At 40.6% G+C, this 23,945-nt stretch overlaps 1 protein-coding gene across 1 annotated transcript in view; it reads right to left on the bottom strand.

The window, feature by feature from the left end:
- Positions 1-23,945, bottom strand: part of LOC137266177 (ionotropic receptor 25a-like) — a 31,055-nt gene that overhangs the window by 3,762 nt on the left and 3,348 nt on the right. Inside the window, exons 2-14 of the mRNA XM_067801663.1 lie at positions 14,447-14,590; positions 11,134-11,397; positions 10,616-10,791; positions 9,956-10,009; positions 6,960-7,088; positions 5,738-5,899; positions 4,764-4,883; positions 4,349-4,447; positions 3,709-3,906; positions 2,283-2,625; positions 1,394-1,643; positions 718-902; positions 3-135 (exon numbers count right to left, since the gene is read on the bottom strand). Of these exons, the coding sequence (XP_067657764.1) occupies positions 3-135; positions 718-902; positions 1,394-1,643; positions 2,283-2,625; positions 3,709-3,906; positions 4,349-4,447; positions 4,764-4,883; positions 5,738-5,899; positions 6,960-7,088; positions 9,956-10,009; positions 10,616-10,791; positions 11,134-11,397; positions 14,447-14,590 (2,257 nt within the window). The remainder of the gene's footprint in view (positions 1-2; positions 136-717; positions 903-1,393; positions 1,644-2,282; positions 2,626-3,708; positions 3,907-4,348; positions 4,448-4,763; positions 4,884-5,737; positions 5,900-6,959; positions 7,089-9,955; positions 10,010-10,615; positions 10,792-11,133; positions 11,398-14,446; positions 14,591-23,945) is intronic.

Below are 23,945 nucleotides of genomic sequence, written 5' to 3'. Positions count from 1 at the left end.
ACATGTTAGACAGCTGACTCCGGAGAGGCGACCCCTCCTGCACCGCCAGAGCATAGGGTTTCCTGGAGAATTCCTCCCCAACCTGCCACAGGTCGCAGTCAGTCAGGGTGGAGTATTTGTTGACGGTGGCGTCCGCTGAAAGCAACACGACAACCGTACACTGGTCATTTAACACTTCTACAACCATACATTATAAATTGGAGTGAGTTGGCTTTTACGCCGCTGTCGATTATCAGGGATATTTGAGGTAGGGACACAAGAAGAGGGTACACTGCACATCGCACCAATTTCGAAATACAATAATCGTGTCCTTGTCTTTACGAAACAGTCTTTACGCAAAACCGATTAGATCCACAAACCTTATGTTTTTGAAAAGTATCTTTTTGCTTTTGCAAGTGGTATTGATTAACTTATTTTGAAGATCTGATAATCATTACGTATGCGTGTGCATATAAGACCCGTCTATACTCGTGTATCCACAATCAGTTTACCCTCTTATTGGACTGGGAAGAGTTGACATAAACTCCATTATTAAAGAATACTTTGGTCTGGTTTCACTGTTGGCAACATGTCAGCAATATTATCACATGGGAACCTTTGGATGATATATAGAGAAACAAATAGTCAAACCGAATAAAGCAAGAAATATTGTATATTTCATAGACATATTATACATTTGTAACAACTTGTGAAAACAAGCAAGGTAAGATGACTAACCAATGAAAGCAAATTCTCCCGTAAGGACTCTTTTGACGGCCTCATGCTTGTTGCTAGGGAACTGAGACGTCTTCATGGTTTCCCAGAGTTTGGTGTACTTGTCGCTCACAGGGTAGTCCCACACCGCCAGCTTGGCACGGGACACCACATCTAGGTTGTCGTCCAGGGACATGTCTTTCCATATACTGACAGCAGAATGGATGGCGTTAGTTGGAACCACGCTCAGCAGAATATTTCGTCACTACCACAAGTATGGCGTACATCTTCATCATTCCCAACCGTTATTACGTATAGAGTATTTACGCTATCGATACTCACATTTTTATAAGAAACTGGAAGGCAGTAAAGGGCAATTTGCACATGCGACATTAACATCTAAAGCCCATTGGATATTGTTATTATTCAATAGTGAGTGACTTTGATTTTACGCCGCTTGTTCGAGCAATATCACCGGAATTGTTATGACCCTTCAGACACATACACTAACAATACTAACTTAGGCACAGACCTACCTCAATGTTCCCACAAACAGAGATCACTTACGCCTTCAACAGAAACACTTTGACAATCCATTCACTTCACATGGAATTCGCCATTAAGATTTGATTTAACTATAGAAAAGCTAAATGCAGTCACAATACAAGTGTATGATATGTGTAGAGATATGCCCTCGTACCCGTAGAACTTGTTTTCAATGTCCGCCATTCGCTGGAAGTAGATTTGGGCGTTGCTGCCATTCATTGGAGCGTATTTGACCTTGAACTGCTTCGAGAGGTCATCAAGGGACTCAATCGGTGTCTCCAGACGAGACACGGTGAGGAAGGCAGCCAAATTGGCTGTGTATGTGGCGATGATGATGAAACCAAACAGCCACCAGGTGGCAGCAATCAGTCGTCCTGACAACGCACGTGGCGTTTCTCCTCCCCCTGCAGGACAACCGTGTTTAAAATCTTAAATAATTTATTAGAGACAATGTTTGGGTCTACTTAATGCCAAAAATTGTTTAAGGACGATATCACAGCAATATAATATCTAAGGTTTGTAGTTTGCGTTGAATTTTGAAACTGAAATGGAAATTTGATGATATGTTAATACACAGTTTCTAAACTAATTTCGCACAAGTATGTTTTTATGTTGACCATGCAGGTGTACATTTACGGTTTGACAAAAACACAATATTTCCCGATTGAATCCACTGAATGCAAGTAACAAAGACTCATGTCAAATGTGTGGGATTTCACGCTCTAAGTGGTGTACAGGTTTTAGTACTTTGGGGACTTTAGTCGCTAATGAATCCACACTTTCAGAGTAGGGCGCCGAATCGCCTGCACACAAAGTCAGCAATTGAACCCTCACAGTCCCGGCGGCTTCTACTGAAGTATCTAAATGTTGACGCGTTACAATTAACCACTTTCTGAAAGGCAGTGTTCTACCAAAAATTACGTAGGTAAAATTTATGATTATATACCTGAATGGATGACTCTATGGCACAAGGGTACCACCCTGAAGACAATCAGCACCTATATGGGACGAGAGAGACTATGTAATAAAAAAGCATTGCCTACCCTGAGGCGTCAATGACATCATGCAGAACCAGATTCCTTCCTTCAAGGAGAACACTCGTGGTTCGGGGCCCTCCCCATTCCATTCTTGTTTGCTGTTTTGGTAGCTGAAGGGACTGAGTTTGTCAAAGACGCAGATGAGGATGCTGAAGAGGAAGAAGGCACCGATGATGCAGCCCCATACATCCTCGTCCAGGACGCTGAGGAACTTGACCAGGGAATAGTCAAAGCTGGGTTTCTTCATCAGGATAGTCAAGCCTACCAGATCATAATAGGGAACAGTGAAATCCACCACATTCTCCCGCTCTGCCATCACTGAGATTGGACCGACGGCTATTTCAGCTCTCTGAAGAAATAAACAGAATTACCAGGATACATTATCTATGTTCACCTACATTCAACCGTGTGTGTTTTCATTAAACAGAATACCAAGCCCTGAAGGATTGTATTTGCTTGAAATGCAATCTGTAAACGTGAGAAGTATTGCCCTTAGCACACGTAGACTGTTTATGTCATCACAGAGTACATCCATCGTACAATCTCTTTACCTCAAAGATGTCCATGTGACCTCTGTGAGCAAAGTGGCAGGAGGGTTCTTAAATAACACTGAAAATGACGTTACAGAATCTGAACATGTCGTTACCATGCCTTAAGATGTTGTAAACAGGATCTATCAGTTTGGAATCAGCACAACGTGCCTGAGAGAATCCTCCTTGAAAACATGTCTCTCTTGAGTGTGTGAGTGAGTGAGTGAAATGAGTTTGACGCCACGTTTAGCAATATTCCAGCAATCCCACAGCGGGACACACAAGACATGGGCTTCACACATCGGACTTGAACCCGGGCCTGAGGCGAGCGAATGCTTTAACCACAAGGATACGCAACGCCCCCACGTGGGTACGCTTTAACAGAGAAATTATCTTCACCAAATGAAGTAGAATCACGAAATATCGCGATAACAGTTAATCAGGAAAGCTGTGTGAAAAAAACTTTTGTATGAAAACGAGCCATTGCACGGATAAGGAATATGACCTTTGTGAATACACTATAGTGAAAATCAGTATGCACGTTTTGTGTCCATATCCAATTATTTATTATGCCTACACAGTTCTTACTGGATAGTACCATTGCCACATGGGCCTAAAGACTACAAGACAATGGTCATAGTTCGACCCTGCCAGTGAGATTGTCTTAATGTCTACCATACACTATCTTAATTTGAACAGATGCAAGTGAAACAATGTGACAAAAATATAATACTCTAAAACTCCTATAGTAATTACAAAGTTTCACGAGTGTAGTCTTCAAAGTTAACGGAAACACCTTCTGAATGAGTTCAATAATACTCTAAAACTCCTGTAATTACGAAGTTTCACGAGTGTGGTCATCAAGTTAACGGAAACACCAATGCGTCATTTCCATTTGTCACCTTTTGAATGAGTTCATTGATGAGGCCACTCCAGCTACCATCAGAGGCCATGGAGCCGACCAAGCCGTCAGGGCTGTCGTATATCTCATATGTGAAGCTCATCCGTTCAGCAATCTTGTCCAACAGCTCAATGCAGTAACCAGAGTACTTGGGCTCAGTGCCGTTTTCGCCCCCTTCCTTGTACACAAACGGATGCATCTGTAACATATATAGTCATATTATATATTTGCTGATATGTTTCAATACTGAACAGCCAAAAAACGCAAGTTTCCAAAAAATGAAATCTCACAAAAGTAAGCTTTCATATTTCTGTTTGAAAACGTGATACAAACAGTTTCGTTTCTTTTGCTGTTCAGTATAATAAGTCTTATTGCTATAACGTATTTTTCTATTTTAACTACCTTAAGTCTGTCGTAGGGAAGCAGTTTGTTATACCCAACCCGATCTCAGCGTGTTAGTCAACAATGTGGCTGTATTTTCACCTGTATATGTATATATGTATGTATGACGTCGATGCAACATGAAACTTCAACTGGCTAACTGCCCTAGGTCCGTGTGGATCAGTGTGGTCTTGAATCAGGCTCGTTGAATTTAACTCACTCACTCACTCACTCACTCACTCATCGTCATGGTAACTTACGCCTGGGACAGTGACGACCCTGTAGTGTCTCTTGGTGCTGGACGTGGTCAGTGACGCCACACTGAGGGACAGGCCAGTTTGTTCCGTCCAGTTGCCGACCTGACGAGTACAAGGGAGCAAAGGTCATCATCTATAAAATTAATACGGCCTGCCGATGATAACCAGTGTACATACTGGCGACGGGATCAGGTATTACCAACTACTGTCTGTAATCGACAACATCAGATCGAATTATTAATTGATTTAGCGGCATGCTAATACGGCATGTTTTCTCCAAACACACAATATTAGCATAAAAAGTACGTTTTTTGTCCAAATCAGTTAATGAATTCCTTGTCTCTAAACACGCGTGCATGTGTACTGTATATCCTAAATGTCCTCATATAAACAGACTATGATTTATTGTCATACTGACCATGTTCTTGTTGTTGTCGTCCCCTCCATCGAAGGCAATTTTGTTGATTTTCAGAGAGAAGTTGTAGCGAAGAATGCCTTGTTGAAGAGACAACGCCCCAAACACTCCATTCCACGATATCTAGACGAAACAACATTGTCATATATGCAAATGTGTCCAAAGTAAACACAGGAAAACCTACAAATTACTCAATTCCACTGCATATTGTACCTGCAATAGCGTATAGATTATTAACCACGATTTACAGGTGTATCCTCCCCATGCAGATATTGTGTGTGACTGGATGAGCGAGCGAGCGAGCGACCTGGAGGTAATGCCACTTTCAACAGCATCCAGTAACGCCAGCTAGATGAAGTGAAAAGGTGTTTCCAGTTTGGTAAGACCAGGGGGTGGAATATGATGCCGACCCGGATTCGAACCCATGTTTACAGAAACGCCACACCCAGGAAAGGGTGTCTCCCTACGGTAGTCGTGTCTGACTATTGCGCGCAAAGAAATGTGTTACGGCTATTCAGTGACAAAATACTTCAAGCAGAGTGTTCATTTTTGTACACAAATGGCTCATTTGTCTCGAGGGACGGTGGGGTAGCCTATTTTTAAAGTGTCTGCCCGTTACTCCCAAGGCCATGGTTCGTTTCCCCACAAGGGCACAACGTGTGAAATCCATTCCTGGTGTACCCCGCCGTAATATTGCTGGAATATTGAGAAAAGCAGCGAAAAACCGTTGTCACTCACTCACTCATTTGTCTCGAGTTTGGTTAGGGTAAATATGGATAAGGTTCAAGACAATGTCACACGCATTTATTGTAAAAGAGAAGTGAATGTTTTCACTTTCAGCTCTCTGGGAACTTTACGTTTTCCACTCCGAATTGAAATTGCTGACTGGCTCTGCACCAATCTTCCAATCAGGGCATATACCAGTGTCTACGAACGAACTATTGAGTTACGAACGTCTTGTATGAAGACGTCAATACCTCTTTAAGAGCTTGAGTGATGTTCTGGCTTTGTGCTAAGTCTGTGACATTCGGCTCGGAGACGTTGTAGCAGTCGGAGTAGGTGATGGGGCGGAGGTCACGGAACATGGACAGAGCCTTCTTCGTGATCATTCCAATGTCATATACGAGCGCTTCATCTACCTGAAAAAACAACATGTTACTGTCTTACCATGTTTGGTGTGTGCTAAAACGCCTCAGTACAATAGTGTCTGCCATGTACCAGACACCTGTTAGAAGCTATCCATGTAATACTATACGAGCAATGATCCACTCCGTCTAGGTACTACGACACAAGCCTACCCATGTCAACCAGCCTGACCGCCTTGTCTATAAGATAAGATTCGGGTCCACTGTTAGCTTGGAATCGAGATTCATCTGCCACGATGCACGTATACTGAACAGCAAAGAAACGCAACTCTGTTTTTGGTTAAAGTTATTTATATAGAAGACATAAACATTTTTCGAAACTCGACTTTCATTTGCTGTTCAGAATATTCTGCCCAATGTCATTTACAATATTTGACTGTCAAGCATGTCTCCCACTTCGTATAGAATTTTGTGTAAGAACTGAATCAATCAATAGGAAAATATTTCAAGAGGAATCACTTCAGTGATACAGTTGACACAATCGGTATTGTGTTAGAGGAAGTACAAACTGCCATGATGCAATATCATCGTTGAAAAAGCACCACACTCCAACAGGTTATCCGGTACTCATTGCAGTACAATTGACTAAACAAGAATGAATCGGCTGAATGGATAGTTGGAATATCGCACTTTAACATATCAGGAACGTTATATTATCTAACTATATAGAACTCACTCATAATATAGACTACACGTCAATCACCAAAAGCCATTCAAATATAAAAAGCCCCTTATCACCTACTGCATGTCCCATGCACTGTCTGCAATAGCTGATGTAACTCACTGAAGGCATTTCAAAATTAAAACATATCATTTGTTATAGTCCAAAGTATGTAACTGATAATTGGAAAAAAACTCACGAATCATTGTAATATTATCCTGTTCACAATATGTCATTCCAAAATAACTTGTGAAGCAGCGAATTTTACACGATAACTAATATACCATCTCAAACAACCTCATGAATCATCGCAGAATTACACTGAAGACAATATATTATTTCAAAGAAGCTAATTAATCCTTTCAATTCATGAACACACATATGACGCCATACCTTCATGGAAGCTCTGTTGGAATCCATGAACTGCTCATAGTAGGCGCTGTCGGCAGGGTAGTCCGAACTGGCAACGATCTCGTTTACAACTATTGCTTTTTGACACTCTCCACACACAAGCGTGTAGTCCTGTAACAGTAACAGTGTCAAGGTAGTTGGTAAGGCCACAACTGTGGCGGTTAGAGTGAAAGTGTAGCATCGAGAAGTTAACGATGAGTGTGTGTCATGGTGAAGGTAACAGTAAAAGTGAGTAATGCTGAGGGTAAAAATGAAAGCGTGTCATTTTGAGGGTAGACATGTAAGTGTGTCATGGTGAAGGTAACGGGTAAAGAATTCATGGTGTAGGTAACAGTGAATGTGTGTGACGGTGCAGGTACGATGAAGGTTTGTCATGAAAAGGGTAACGGGAAATAGGTGACACTGTGAAGGTAACAATAAAACTTACGCTGGAGAAAGTAATGTGACATGGTGAAATTTGCTGTGAGGGTGTGTGACAGTATAGCGTAGTGAAGGGGGAAGCGAAATTTAGGAATTATAGAACGTTACAGTCAATGTGAGGCATAGTGAAAGTAACGGAAAAAACATGGCAATCTAAACGCTAAGAGCCCAAGTGCCCGGACTCTGTGTGAGAAGATGTACCCGCTGTGATGTTGTTAAAACAGATGAAAATGCATGGAAAACTTCCCACGACAACCCAGAGAATACACAATCTATAATACTTGTGGCATACATTGTAATAGCATTTATTCACAAGCCAAAACTTGATTTATACATGTAGTGGATTTCAACATGTCTTGGGACATTTGTCAATTTGCCTTCTGTGTGGATGATCAGATATAATATATGATGAGGGCCTCTGGCGGCTGCAAACATTTATAAGCCCAACCGCAGCATTGCTTTCCTCGCCATATGATGAAACTATTAATCATACCTAAACTCGACACCCGAGTACGATACGTTTGTAACGGTGCTTGATAAGGGAAATACGTTTTCTAAAGCCGCTTCCTGTAAGAGAGAGCTGAAGCTGTTTGTTGAAGATGTCAGTCAACAGCTGCATATGTATGGCCATTTACGACTGTTGATGCACATTAGCGTGTGAGTGTTAAAACAATACCACGGTGCACGACACAAAATGGACTCGATTCAGTGCACAAGTTGTATACATTGAGGTAGGGATGACCTTCTTGTACAAGTCGCATACACTGAGGCAGGTATGACCTTCTTGTACAAGTTGTATACATTGAGGCAGGTATGGTCTTCATGTGCATGTTGTATACATTGACGCAGGTATGGCCTTCTTGTACAAGTTGTATACATTGAGGCAGGATTGGCCTTCTGACAAACGTTGTATGCATTGAGGCCAGTATGGCCTCCAAACACATGTGATAAGCATGATGGAAAAGACTACCCTCTAGTGCATGCGGTAGGCTTAAACGCAGTTATGACCTGACATGTATTCTACACAAGTATACCTGGCAGCAGGGGGTATGCAGAAACTGCAGTCAGGTGACCAGGTTTTCACTGAATGTCGTGTACATGTGTGCCGATTGTAACCTTCTACATATGGTATGCATGAGTGCATTTAGTGGCACCCTAATGTGACCTCCGACTCGGAAGGAAAATAGAATACAGTGCTTTGTTTAAATGGGCTGTTCTGCCTGTATTAATTTTTTTCAGGGCAACTTGTAATAGTTTGAAAGAAGGTAGGCTATTGTACTTTATTACAACATTTGGGTCCACAGTCTGCACATGGAATTCCAGCTTTCCATGATTTGCCCAGTTTGAAGACTGTTCAGGGTGTTTCGGTTCGAAAATTTCGGTGACCGTTGTTGACAGGTAATACAACAAAATTGAGATGGTGGCTCCAGGTCGATATCTTATCAGTAAAGTGACAAGTGACAGGTTGATCAACACGCAATAAGAACAGTCGAATGTAATAAACAGGATGGACTGGCATGTGACCGTAGGCAGCAAAGGAGGACGTAACTGTAGTCTGAGGCCATTTGGTAATGCAGGAGGAAACTATGTGTAGGCATACATCATGCTCTGCATGATGTATTGATGATTGACGGGATAGGTAATTAAACCTGTGTTTGAACACCGTAGATACCAAATACGTCAATGTAGAACATCTGGACTCTTTTGTTGAATGCATTGATTTCTGATCTGAGGTACAATAGAATCCCTACCCCACCAGTCGATACTGCTGCCACACCTTGGAAGTTAATGACAGGTTTCTTCGCTTGTTTAAAATGGAACTTTAATTTCAACTCTATTCGCTAGTGTTTTGAAGGTAAATACCAGTTCAAAGTTATCTTTGCTTTACGCTGTGTAAATAATGATTAGCAGAAAGTGAAATATTCTGTGTTATGTGCGGTGTTCATTTGTCGTTTTTTGTTGTTCGCTGTTCTGTTATGGTTTGTATTCTGTTCTGTAGTGATGCATTGTGGTATGCAAGGACAGGACAGGACAGGACAGGGTAGGATGTAATAAATTGTGTCCTGCTCTGCAGCAATGTGCTGTGCTGTTCTATGTTAAAGATTACGTCCTGCTCCACAGCAGTTACTGCGTAGTGCTATGTAATACACTGTGTTCTGCTCTGCAGCAATGTATTGTACAGTTGTGTTTTGCTCTGCAAGAAAGTGTAACACTATGTTGTGCTCCGTGTTCTGCCTTGCAGTATTGTCTTGTACTATATGTGATGCAGTGCAATACGTTATGTCTATTTGGTGACATGGTACCTGTTGCGCTGAGTTTCAACCTGCTAATTAAAAAGCAATGTCTGTCTAAACACCGCACTAAATGGAAACATATCAGTTCGATACTGTGAATGATTGCGTTATCATTTAGCGTGATGTCTGCCAGTACATATGGTAAGTCCCAAGTCTGGCCTACAGCAACAGTTATGGACACAAGTAAACAAGATTGCACTTGACAGTGTTACACTATATAGGCTATATGGTGTGAACGCTGATGAAATTGATGGGACAACTCACTTTTGTCAATACAAACCAATTAACGTCAAAGTTACTGTTCGCCAGCTTATCCGCCTGGAATGAAACACAGACATTGTGAACTCCCACAGCATCAACATTACGATGTATATACAATTCCGTGTAATTATAGATTTCCATCACGATCCTTGTGTTTGTGGCTGATTCCCAATCATGAATCTGCACATAGCATTGCGGGACATGAGAGTTTGCAGGTATCTTCGTTCTTTGATAATGTCCTATCATCTGAATGTGGTGACTACCAATGAGACAGGCGAGAGTTCAATGCTGGAATATGGCAGCCACAGAGTATATATGATGATCAGCTGCAACTACACAAAGTTGGTTTTGTGTTCTTGAAACACAGAACGGTTTTTTGCCTGGTTATCATTCATATGTAAAGCAGAAGATGAATGTAAATGGGGACGAGACCTTCCTTTAGCCATCAACTGTCATTTACACCCTAGCCATCTTTACAAATGGCTGTCACCTCTTCTCTTGACAAAAGGATCAGTAGACATATGACAGTATTATAAGTAAACGAAGGTGGACACCAATTATGGACTTGCCTCTCTTAACAATAACGGAATCGAACTCTTATGTGCCGCTGCTTGAACAACCGGTACTACCCCTCGCTACTGTTAAGAGTCCTTAGAAACTCACCGAGCCGAGGAACTTTTCAGCATTGTCAACGTTAGCGATGATGAAGATGTTCTTGATCTCGATGTCTTGCAGCATCTTCAGCTGCCTCTTGGTTTCCTCTTGATCGGACGTCTGGCGGACGTACAGATGCTGGGCCGGAACATTTGTCAGCACTCGACGGGGGGTGTTCTGGATGTCTACAAGGAGACAAGCAATCTGTCACTTCTTGTCCAGAGTATCATTTTCTCCATTTGTACAAGTGTGATAAAAAAACTGAAAGAGTGTTTAAACTATCCCCTATATGAAAAATATAAAAATGACATTAAAAAACAAACATAAAAAATGAAAACACATTCAAATTATAACCAAAATAGGCTTAAAAGTTGATTCGGTAAACAATTTAAGAAGGTAATACTTATGTTTATAGATCACTTCAGCACTGTTGGGTTACAACCTCACGCTCCCTTCCTACAGTCTGGCTGAAATACTCCCAGTGAACACAACACCATAACACACCTCACAGCTTCATGTCAACCTACCGAAAGATTCATCATAGACAATAGCAACGTTGTTCAGATTCTCCTTGCGAACAATGGCTGCGACGACACGCAGCAACTCGACTGATGTAGGTTCCACCTCGAAGTGTATGCTGCTGTCCCCGCTAGAGTAGCGGTAGTAGGAACTGTCGACGATGGAGGTGTAGGCAATGCCGAGTGTGCTTGCAAAGGACCTCATCAATGGCGCGACACTTGGGGATGTTATATCGATGATACCCACCACACCGTCCCTCACTCTGTCACAAACTGATAATACAATGACAGTTACACCTCAATGAAAGGAGCTATTTTATAACAAATTCCTTTATTTGTCTTCAGCAAACCCGCAGTGCTTGTCTTTCAACTGCATCACCTCCCTGTAACATGAAGCAATATTCTACCCCAGCAACCATCTATCACACGAATAGAATACTAATATATGACAGATCCGTCTACTGTATGGACAACTTTTTAAAAGTCACTGGACAGGAGATATATTATACTTAAGTGGTCTTGTAAAACTATCAGTATGGAAATGCAACAAAACGAGCAATTAACATTTGTATATAACGATCTTCATACGACAAGAGATAATAAGTATCACGAAACTGTTCAGTACGTTAATAATGCACCACGTGATGGCACATCAGTTACGACCAGTTGGGTGAATCTAATCGCCAGTACACAAAGTCAACCACAAAAAAGTAATAGTATCTATCCTTTACTAAGAATGTGTAATCCCAAATATAACATATATGATAATTTGCCCGCTTTCTAAATGACATTCTGCAAATGTGCATGCAGATAAATGCATGCGCATTAAATAATCAGACATTTCTATCCAGTAGGCCTAGCTTCAACATTAATACAAGTAAACTCCAAATTGACTGTGCTCAGAAACAGGCTTGATCTAAAGAGCTGAATAGATTTGAAAATCACGTGAAACAACAGAACGACATTCTGTATGACACACACAGCAATTTTAATTCTTGGCATGGAATAGTTACTAGAATGCCCAGATCAGTTATTGCCAGAGAATGGAAATACAATACACTGGGTAATTGAACATTTATTTAACATAAATGTATGATCTTTCTAAAGCCTTTTGTGGTCAGCTATTAATACTGGAGGGTAGTCACTAGTGCAGCTGGGGCGCCTGCAATACATATGCATTCGCTCCATTAGAGTCACATATGGCTGATCCAAACGCGAGATATTTCATTTGTATGAAATGCAAAAATTACTTCAAAAGCCATGGTTCGTAGAAGCGAAATCATTATGTTATTAATTACAAGTCGTGCCGTCACTGCCGTGTGGGGCTCCCCAAGGACATCATAACTCACCGCGAAAATATAATGAGCAATCAGATCTTGGATGATAAAATCTAAAACATTTGTGTAAGTGTATAACCAATGTAGTCATCAGATGGCCTCTGAAGGCTTTCAGGGCCAGGTACTGGGATAAAGACGAGTACAGGAACAAAAATATGCGTTTCACAGAGTTGCATTTGACTATGAGAAAAACATTTAAATGTTCGTGGAAACACATTATTAGTTTAGTATTATAAGTTGAACAATGTGTTTATGTCAGCCAAGGTTGGAAGTTTGAATCCCAAGTCGATCATCGTTTGTAACGTCGAATTTATCGCGGATGTTAACATGCCCAGGAAGTTGAACGATTTTCGTTTTTAAGAAAATGATGTTTACTAATAGCAGAAATTGTATACCATTAGACTATATATTTTGCATCATAATGGTTTATTTGCATGTTTTATCTAAGAATCTAATTATAGGCTATGCGGCAGGAGCTCGGGACTAGGACACAATTATCTGTTCTAGGAACTGCTTGAATATCAGAATATTGGCTGGTTCGTCTATAATCTGGTCCTGCATGCAGCAGTCCCGGGGTAATACATTGACATTACATGACATTTCAACACGTGACCAGGTAGGTTGATCGCGCCATATTGCCAAACGCACTCTTAGCACAAGGATAGGTTACAATAGGAAAACCCCAGATAAATCTCTTCTTATCAAATTTCCTCAGGTTATAACGTTAATCGAGCGGTTCGGATTCGTTGAATAAAAAAGGACTTCATTCAGTCTCAACAACCTCGATATTTCTTATGATATACTGCATATATGTAACTGGAAATGATTCATAACAAAGATATCAAATGTTAGTATATACAGATGTTAAAGATATTAGAGTATATTTAATGAATCGGGCAAACTGTATGGTACCTAACTCTATAACCTGGTCTACAATGCAGTAGTCCAGGGTAATACACGGGCATTACAAGATAAGCCTTTATTTAGTATACCTAGAGAGTACTGCTGAATGTGATTGTATATTAGGTGGTACCAACATTTATCTAGTTTACCTAGAGAGTACTGCTGGATGTGATTGTATATTAGGTGGTACCAACATTTATCTAGTTTACTTACAGAGTTCTGCTGTATGCAAGCGTACATTAGGTGGTACCTACCTTCGTCTAGTTCACCTAGAGAATTCTGCTGGATGCAACAGTATATTAGGTGATACCAACCTTTCTCTAAAGAATTCTACTGGATGCGACAGTATTATAGGTGGTACCAACCTTTGTCTAGTTCACCTAGAGAATTCTGCTGGACGCGATTGGATATTAAGTGGTAGCAACCTTTATCTAATTTATCTAGTGAGTTCAGCCGGGCGAGAGTTTATATTAGGTGGTACCAACCTTTAGCTAGTTTACATAGAGAGTACTGCTGGACCGGACTGTATATTAGGCGGTACCAACCTTTGTCTAGTTTACCCAGAGAATTCTGCTGGACGAGAGTTTTTATTAGGTGGTACCAAACTTTATCTACTTTACCATGAAAGTACTGGTGGACGAGAGTTTATGTTAGGTGGTACCAACCTTTATCTAGTACCTAGAGAGTACTGCTGGACCAGACTGTATATTAGGTGGTACCAACATTTGTCTAGTTTACCTAGAGAGAACCCTTTGATACGACTTATATTAGGCGGTACCAACATTTACCTACTTTACCATAAGAATCAGGCTTGATGCATAAGACTGTAGATAACAACCTATGTCCAGTGTGCGGGGAGAGTGCTGACTCAATAAGCCTTTAGACTATGTAGTACCCACCTATGTGTAGTGTGCAGGGAGATTCCTGACTCAATTACCCTGTAGACTATGTAGTACCTACCTACGTCTAGTGTGCAGGGAGATTCCTGACTCAATTAGCCTTTAGACTATGTAGTAGCTACCTATATGTCATGTGCAGGGAGAGTCCTGGCTCAATAAAATTATAGACTATGTAATACCTACCTTTATCTAATGTGCCAAGTGAGTCATTGTTTTGCGAGTTTACGAGCTGGAATGTAACTGTCGGGTTGTCCTGTCTGTTGAACCGGTCCAGTATATCAGGAATCTTGTCGTTTTGTTTCTCTATGACTTCATCCAGGATGACAACTGAAAGACATACAACAAACACGGTAAGACATGCATTGTATGGGAGAACATTGTGTCACGTTGTGAGACATGTTAACCTTAAACATAATGCCAAGAAAGAGGTTACCGGGGTTAACCTCAAATTTTCTAATCGTGCATAGTTGTTGTGTATATTATTTTTTTTTCTATATTTGAATATTCATATTCAAACTTTCTGCTATCCGACTTTGGTTTAATTCTATATTGCTAGAGATGCTTGTTGAAACAGCTGCACTAACTGAAAGATACCCATTATGTATAATTTGAACACAAGATGTATACATATCACTTCTTATAATTCCTGGATCCATACCATGTTACAATAATATATGTATCCATAACACGTTGTAACAATTTAACTCATGTACCCACTCCTCATTATTACATTATAACTCAAGTATCTATACCAAGTTATTACATTATAACTCACGTATCCATACCACGTTATTTCAATACACCTGAGTCCATGAACAAGAAGATCTGTCTCAATGGGTAACAATTATTTCTGAGGCAGATACGAACTTTGCAGATACATATATATATATACTCATGAAATAAAAAAAGTTGTTATCCATAAATGTCGTCTGATTGGCTGAGCACTCTTCTACTATATTTAATGTAGCCCGTGTACAAGCGATGTGCATTGCAATACACCCGGCTGCCAACAACAGCTCATTCGGTACTTCGTGGTAGTTACTTTTTCTTATTTCGAGCAACAGTAACTGACGCATGATGCACGCAAATTACCGATATTTTAGAAATTAAATAGATGGTGGTTAGATAACTCTAAATGCGTTTTTCTTGTGTCCGCTTAATCTGGTGATGGCTACCTTAACATTTGACTCTCTTTCCAATAAATAAATTTTGACAAAACGTTCAAATGAAGTCCCTGTGAATATTAAGAAGGGGAAATACATCGCGGCGACTTTATTAAGACAATACCTACAGGAACAAACACAAGATGCAAGATTCGAATCGTTTGATTCACACAGGTTGGTTGAAGTGTACGATCCGATACCCATGCTTTAAGTAGTTCAAAATTAATATTGAGGTGTTCGGTAAGATAAATATGTTGTTCACTTGTCCCCCAGAGACCATGGTTTATGTGCCCCTTGCCTTTAAACATAAACAGACATCGAAAGTACCTCTACCCATAGTCCCTTCGTGACCAATGAACAACTTATATTGTCTTCAGCATGTGAATGGTGATATTTTATCCCCATCCTTGAAGATAACGGGGAATATCTACAGTATTTAGTAGTAACCAATAAAACTCGACAGACGTTCATTGGAGTCAAACATAGAAAATTACTCACCGCACTCAGCCTGTGACAGTCTTTATTGAAAATACGCCGGGTTCTGATCATGTCGGACATCCTCAAGAAAGGGTCGGATACTTGACCATTAGCCGTATTATCTATGTTTCAGTGCATATTGTTTACCGATGTATATAATCCTTCTTTAGTTGCATTTCAAGCACACGGGCAGCCAAAAGAAACTACACACCCATGCCTCTCTTGAAGTCAAGATTAAAGAAGGCGAACGAATTTTTTATATGACGATGCATTTAAAACGGATATCGTAAATTTAAGTTTCCAGATTTTAGTCGACCCCTTTCAGCCTAGTAAATACGTGACTTATGTAAAGTGTCAGATTTCATTTGTTTGCCTTTAGGTATCTTGTATAGCCCGAGTACTAGATGTATTGCGGAATAGAAATGTGTTGATTGCTGTATATAAACAAGTACGGTATCTACGACGTCAACGTCATGTCAGCCATTTGTTCAATTTTGTAACCGCTTTTTACTACTTCTCTAATTTTTAAGTTACATTCTCTCTTAAAAAACGATATCCGCTGCAATTACGTATTTTGAATTATATCACATGTTCCAGTATTTTGGGGATGAACAATTGTTTACCCTTTGTATTTGCATCTGGTATCTTTACAATGTGATAATGATTCACAACAAAGAGTGCGCGATGAAGAGTGGATTGTAGAAAATACTTTTAGCAGATATTTCTTGTGTGTGTGTGGAAAGGATTTTGTCACTAATATTGTTTTTTAATATTTAATATATGAAAATATTTTCGGAGAAGTACTAACAGTTTGACTCGAAGATGAACACACTCTCAGGTACAACCTTGACATATTGAAGATTGTGCCTAAAGACTTGTTAACCTTCGAGTTACCCCCATTTGTTGACGTGTTGATTGTCCTTCCAAGAATTTCCGCAAAATATGACTTGAAGCTAGGGGGCAATAAAAAATTATAGGGAGATACAGGTTCTGATGTAGTCACAGAGCGTTTCGAAGTGTCAACTGTTTTAAGACGAAAATTTGTTACTTTTGCATGTATGTTCAACATGGATACCTGGTAGCGTGTGTTTGTAAGTGTGTCCATCCCGTGAGCAATGATAGTATCAGCGTCACAAACGTTGACTTATGACGTTTGACAGTCTCGGCATCAAATTCTATTGAATTTGAAACTAGGGTGCCGATCCACAAAGCGCTACGACACCCGTAAGTCTACGTAAACGATATAGTTACGACTTGTCGCAAAGTTGCGAACGCTTTGTGGATGGGACTCAGGTGTCAGAAAAACGGTAAGCATGTCCTGCCCTACATGGCATTGTAATACAGGGATGATCTCGCCACATGACAACGATAAAATCGCAACCAGCTGTGATGAATAGGTACTTAATTATGAGTAGTAGACTACCCGAAGCAAACGAATACAGAATCTGTTACACTAAACAAAATCCAAAACGTGTGCCTCTATATCCACGCCCTCTTGTGTTGAGTAGACGATGAAGCATTTAGTTCATATAGATCTTTGGATCTTTGGGTGGAATGAAGTCACTATTTGCAGAATGAAAATCCTTGCCCTCATAATCTATCGACCAGCTGTAGCTTACATTCAAGATGGATGGATCTATTTCAAGTGATCATTTACATCTCATTTGCCCGCACAAAAAGACGAAAACCTCAAACAATGATGAGGTGACATTTCAGATGTTTATCGATGGTTGACTCAAACGTGACGTTGTCATAGTGATCAAGGCGCTGCAAATGACAAACTTAAACCCATGGAGGCGGTTCAATGGTTTTATCTACAAAGGAATGATTTTTGAACAAGTTCATATTTATAGTATATTGGAAATGAGGATTAAATGGAAGTTTGACATATTTGCGTTTCAAGTTGGTGTGGATGTGCACATGGATGCCACACATTGTTGGCATGATAATCGCGGGAATGTACTTGCAGAAAATATATATCAGTTCGAAATGGGGAGGCAACAAAATGGTGTTTCCAACTATGCAACTCAACATAGGCTCACATAGGTGTAACACACATCGAATTATAAATACATGTGGGTGGTGTGGTAGCCTAGTGGTTAAGGTGTACAGACGTCACTCGATGGCCTAGGTTTGATTAACTCACATGGGTACAATGTGTGAAGCTAGTTTTTGGAATATTGCTAAAAGCGGTGTAAAACTTGATCATAGGTAGTCAACCCAGAATAGCCAAGCGGTTGCATGTCGCGTCAGTCCTGGCTCATTTTCCCTAAAGAGTACAACATATGAGGCCCCTTTCTGGCGTGTCCTGGCTTTGATTTTGCTGGAAAATGTTTCAACTTATAACCCATACTCCCTTATTGCAAGACAACTGTAAATATAAAATGTACAAAATACCAAAAATACTTGTTATCCAGGTGAATGCAACTCTAGATCGGCGAGACAATTGTCATAGGAACGGCAGAATCGCATAGAGATAATCCATAATTTTTGCTTCGACCGTACGCGTGTGTCTTCATTTGTCTGCATCATTTCTGTGCTCGTGGGTGTCAAGAAAGTGAGTGAATGAGTTTAGGTTTTACGCTGCACTCAGCAATATTCCAACTTTTGGCGGCGGCTGTAAAGACCAGAAATCCAGTGGTTAACAGCATGAGCATCTATCTGCGCAATTTGTGGACAGATGACACGTGGCAACGAGACCGACTTACCCAATCCCATTAGTCGCGTCTTACGACAAACATGGGTTACTGAAGATCAATTCTAACCCGGATCTGCACGGATTTTCATGAAAGTAGTCAACCTGCATCATTTCGCTGTGGTGTCTTACACATCCAGGTGCATGAATATGAAATAACATTCACCGTATTCCATCCCTCATCCCCTTGTCAACTCTGTCAGCCTATGCACATTCCACTTTCAATTCTCGCCTGAAATCAAGAGTATCGAGGGTGCGCTTTAACTTGAGGATTATATTTAACCGTGCGTAGAGCTGTTTTGGCGAGCTATACGCAAATTTTCGCATCGGGATTTCCTTGAGCATGAATTTTTGTAGCAATCATATACATGAAAACCGCGAGGACTAAAACTATTACATAAAAATACATAACCCTTGCGATTGCTGACGTAGAACATACGTCATTGTCACCTTAATCCAAACACCACTGTTAACATACATCGGGTGTTACAGAAGGTCATGACGTAACACTCTATCAAGGTTATCAGTTTGGCGTTTATGGTTTTCTTTCTTCTGACTTCACGGAACCCTTGTCAGACTCTCGTATCGTAAATACAATGCACTTGTAGGGATCTCATATATCAACCGTTACAGAAATCAATAACTCCATACATCAACCAAAACTAAAAACGGATATGGATCTGCAAGAACCATTTCAAACCGCAAGTATACAGAAATTGTTATGTTCATGATTCATTAGAAACAAATGAAAAACCTCATTGCGTTGAACAAATGACTTCAATAAGGAGGTAACGAAAGTCTAACTTGTTAGCAAGATTATCGCCGTTCACAGGACAACGCTTATGTATTGCAAGAATGAGCATATGCAAATACAAGCGCAAGAGAATAACCAGTCTCGATTACCCGCCAAACCAGAAAATGCTTTGTATAAAGGGCTACACATCTGAGTGAGTGAGGATAGTTTTATGCCGCCTTTATCACTTTTCCAGCAATACCATCCAGCTTGGGACTCAAAATATGGGCTTGACATTTGTACCCACATGGAGAATCGAATCCGGATCTTCGGTGTGACGAGCAAACGCTGTAACCACTAGGCTAGCCCTCCTCCTAAGGAGATTGCTGACTTCTTTAAAACTAATGAAAACGTCCTTTTTTCATCTTGAATTAAATAGAATTCGCTGCTTGTAATGGCAAAAGTTGAGGAAATATATTTCTTTTGTGCCAGAAAACAGTTTTAATGTTCTAGAAACATTTTTCGTTTGTACTTGAACGCGCAAGGAATTCTCCTGCGAGGAAGGTCGCGAACTTCGCAACATGTCAAGTGACAGGTTAACATCCATATAATAGGATTTTGACATGTCATCCTGGCCGTTCGACTGATTGCCACATCGATGAAACCATGCTTCTGACGATGCTAATGATAACCGGAAAGTTTCCCTGTGCACGACGGAATATTGGGTTCAGATTGGAGCAAACAGTGAAATCAGATCCATCTTTAATGTACGTTGACAACCGTATTTGCACGTATAAAATCAGCGTCATTAGTCGACTCGCCGTGGCGAAGGAGCAGCGCTTCCGGTCCAGAACCGTCATCTGGCCTTGAACAAATATTGGAGTATTTGTTCAAATAATGGCACTTTGATCGAGTCTTCAGCGCCTTGAGGAGTCTCCAGTAAATAGAAAGCATCCTTATACAAGAATGGTCTATATCACCACAATAAATGCCGTTTCATTAAGGAAAACGAGGCTATGTTCACACAAATGCTTGAACAATGAATTCATTTCCTCGCCTATTTAATATGGCCGGCGAAGAAAATAATATTTGTTTCTGTGCATTTTTGAATAACTGGTTGGACCATTCATTTTAGAGAAAACACAGTACGTCTTCAACTCAACATGCAAATATGGAACGGGGACTCACTTGGCACCCAGAACCTACTCTAATGCGCCGCTCTGAATATGTAATTCAATTACAGCAAAATCAAACTCGCATTGTCAAACAAGCATGGTGCGACCTGTCTAGAAAATACGAATGTAAAACATGTAAAGTACAATCACGTAAGCTGGAGTATGCACCTTCCACAACTGTAAAGTTACGAGCGTGACACAGCGTAAAAGCTGTTCAACAAGGGCAATTCAACCCAGCCTCTTAACCACAATGCCCATACATAACTAAATAAACATAACATCACATGTCACTTAATGATGTCGCAAAATGATATCACATGTAAACTACAATGTCATCACATGGCAACAACTAAACAAGAATGTCATTAGATGTCAGCAACAAAACAGGAATGATATCCTATGTCAGTCTAAAAAGAATATTTCATGCCAATCACTGAATAAGACTAATATCAGATACCAACCACAAAACAAGAATGTTATAAGATAACAATGGTATGGGATGTCAACCACGAAACAAGAGTGGTATGGGATGTCAACCACGAAACAAGAGTGGTATGGGATGTCAACCGCGAAACAAGAGTGGTATGGGATGTCAACCACGAAACAAGAGTGGTATGGGATGTCAACCACGAAACAAGAGTGGTATGGGATGTCAACCACGAAACAAGAGTGGTATGGGATGTCAACCACGAAACAAGAGTGGTATGGGATGTCAACCACGAAACAAGAGTGGTATGGGATGTCAACCACGAAACAAGAGTGGTTTGGGATGTCAACCACGAAACAAGAGTGGTATGGGATGTCAACCACGAAACAAGAGTGGTATGGGATGTCAACCACGAAACAAGAGTGGTATGGGATGTCAACCACGAAACAAGAGTGGTATGGGATGTCAACCACGAAACAAGAGTGGTATGGGATGTCAACCACGAAACAAGAGTGGTATGGGATGTCAACCACGAAACAAGAGTGGTATCGGATGTGAACCATAAAACAAGCATGTTATCGGATGTTAACCCCAAAACAAGAATAATATTTTATACCAACCACAAAACAAGAATGTTATCAGCTGTCAACAACATAACACAAACGATATCCTGTGTCAGACTAAAAAGAAGAATATCCCACGCCTACCACGGAATAAGAATAATGGCACATATCAACCGCAAAAAAGAAATGTTTTCGGATGTCAACCATAACATTGGATAACAACCACAAAACAAGAATGATACTGAATGTCAAGCATAAAAATGAATGATATCGAATATCAACTACAAAACAAGAATATGATGTCATACTCAAGAGAAGAATGACGTCAGATGCTAGACAGGATATCTTTGCTGAAACGGAATGTCTCGGGGGCAATAACAAACTGTTGAATAGTTCTGTAAAGAGAATGCAATATTAACAGTGCAAATGGTAATATCGTTTCCTTCTGTGTGATACCATCTGATTAGTCAGGAAAAAACGTTTTGCAAATATATTTGCCATAATCATGAATGTAGGGCACTAACAAATTATATGTAGTAATCAACTGCAAACATTGTTTGTTGTAGACCTGTAACATATGTTTGTGTAATCTGAGCTGCCTGCGTTACCTGGTTTAAATGGCAACGAATGATAGGTTGTTATTTCTCTATTCTGCAGTTGATTAAGCTGTCGCACTGTCGTTACTGAGTGAGGTTATTTTTACGCCAAAATAGTGTCGAATCTGTGTCTTCGGCGTGACGAGCGAACGCTTTAACCACAAGGCTACTCCAACTGTCGTAGAGGATGTGGAGGTTAATAATGAAGCTGACAACAAGACGATATGTACACTAAGAGTGACGAATATTGGATGTGTTTGCTGTTAAACACTCCGCGCAGCGGATACTTGTCAATGATGGTTTCTGAACTGGACAATACAGTGATCAATATTCCCGCCGGCAACAGAATCAACGAGCCTGATCGCCCGATGTAATGGGACGCCTCCTAATGACCAGCACAGGTGGAACCATTTTGTCCCGTCACTGGACAAGAATAAGATATTGCATTGTTTAGTCACATGATCATAATGGGTCCGGGTATCGAGACGGGTACCCGGGGGCACCTCATTACCCATTCGCCCGGAGAATTGCCCCTCCCAGCCCTTCGTGGACGGGTTACAAAACTGGATGTTAGCTCACGTACATCACACACCGGTATAACTAGCAACATACTTTATACAAAGCAAAAGATAGTTGACAGCCTAGCACATGAATTGATGACATTTGCAATATCAATAGTTAATGTAATCTTTATTCAAATGAGTTTCATTTATCTCTGATTGGGTGGAAGTGCAACAAATCAATGCGAGACGCAGTTCCTCCACAGTCTATAAACATCACTAATGGCCGCTGCTTATTTAAGCAAACAATACAACCGTTTTTCAACCACTTGGTCAATACTGGAGCGGCTCAGCTTCCGGTCAGAAAGGAGACGAGGAAGGAGGTTGAGTAAGGTCTTAACAGAACCATTAACAGTCACAATTACAACGGCAAGAGTAGCTTACATCGACAAATCAATATCAGCAAACTAACACACGGCGCAAAATACATCACATAAACGTGGACGTGAGTGTTACAGAGCCAGTTATTCCTCACACGGGTCCGACCAGTTTGTATTCAGGGGCGGATGTTGGTTTAGTTCCCAACTCATATTTGTGATAGCCAATACCAGAGGATATTTATATATTGTTAGTGAAACACGAGGCGATTCATGTTTCAGAGTCTCTTCAAGAATTCGGCAGGACGACACGATGACATGACATCACGATGACACAGCATGACGCGCTGTGGCACTACGGCACCATTGCATGAGGACACTGAGAGCTCGGGGAATTTATCTAACTAAGGCGAGGTATTACGCTACGCAGAATTGTGTCACTTGGTTGTAACAGGATCAGCAGACCATGGCTGATAAAAGATTAGCCCTAATTTTGAATATTAGGCTATCGGTAAAACCCTACATGTGTTTCAACAAAGTTGCAAAGATATTGCGAAATACATGAATCACAGATTATCTTGTCGCCTAACGCTTACACGCCCGCGCACAGCTGAAGTACAATCAGTGCTGGTACAAATTCAGCTCACTGTTTCCAAAAAATTCCATGTAATACGTCGCGCGTTCCTCCCGTAGCGTCAGCATCAGCTGGTTATCACTGTTACATATCTGGCAGCACTGATCACCAGGAGCATTTAATATTCTTCACAATGTGCAGTAACACATGTAGTAACTGACTCATACGGTGCGAGATATATTAAAAATGGACATGTCATGTTAGTCCACATCACTATAACAGCATGTCACACTGCGTTACAGAAGCATGAGAAGAATTAGAAAATATCGTGATCAACACGAGCGCAAAGACAGATATCCATTTGCGTCATGTTATTATAAACATGCTAGAACCTTGTACATG

Source organism: Haliotis asinina, chromosome 15, assembly GCF_037392515.1.
Source record: "Haliotis asinina isolate JCU_RB_2024 chromosome 15, JCU_Hal_asi_v2, whole genome shotgun sequence".
NCBI lineage: Eukaryota > Metazoa > Mollusca > Gastropoda > Lepetellida > Haliotidae > Haliotis > Haliotis asinina.
The sequence above is the reverse complement of the archived record's forward strand: the minus strand, read 5'-3'. Positions and strand labels throughout refer to the sequence as shown.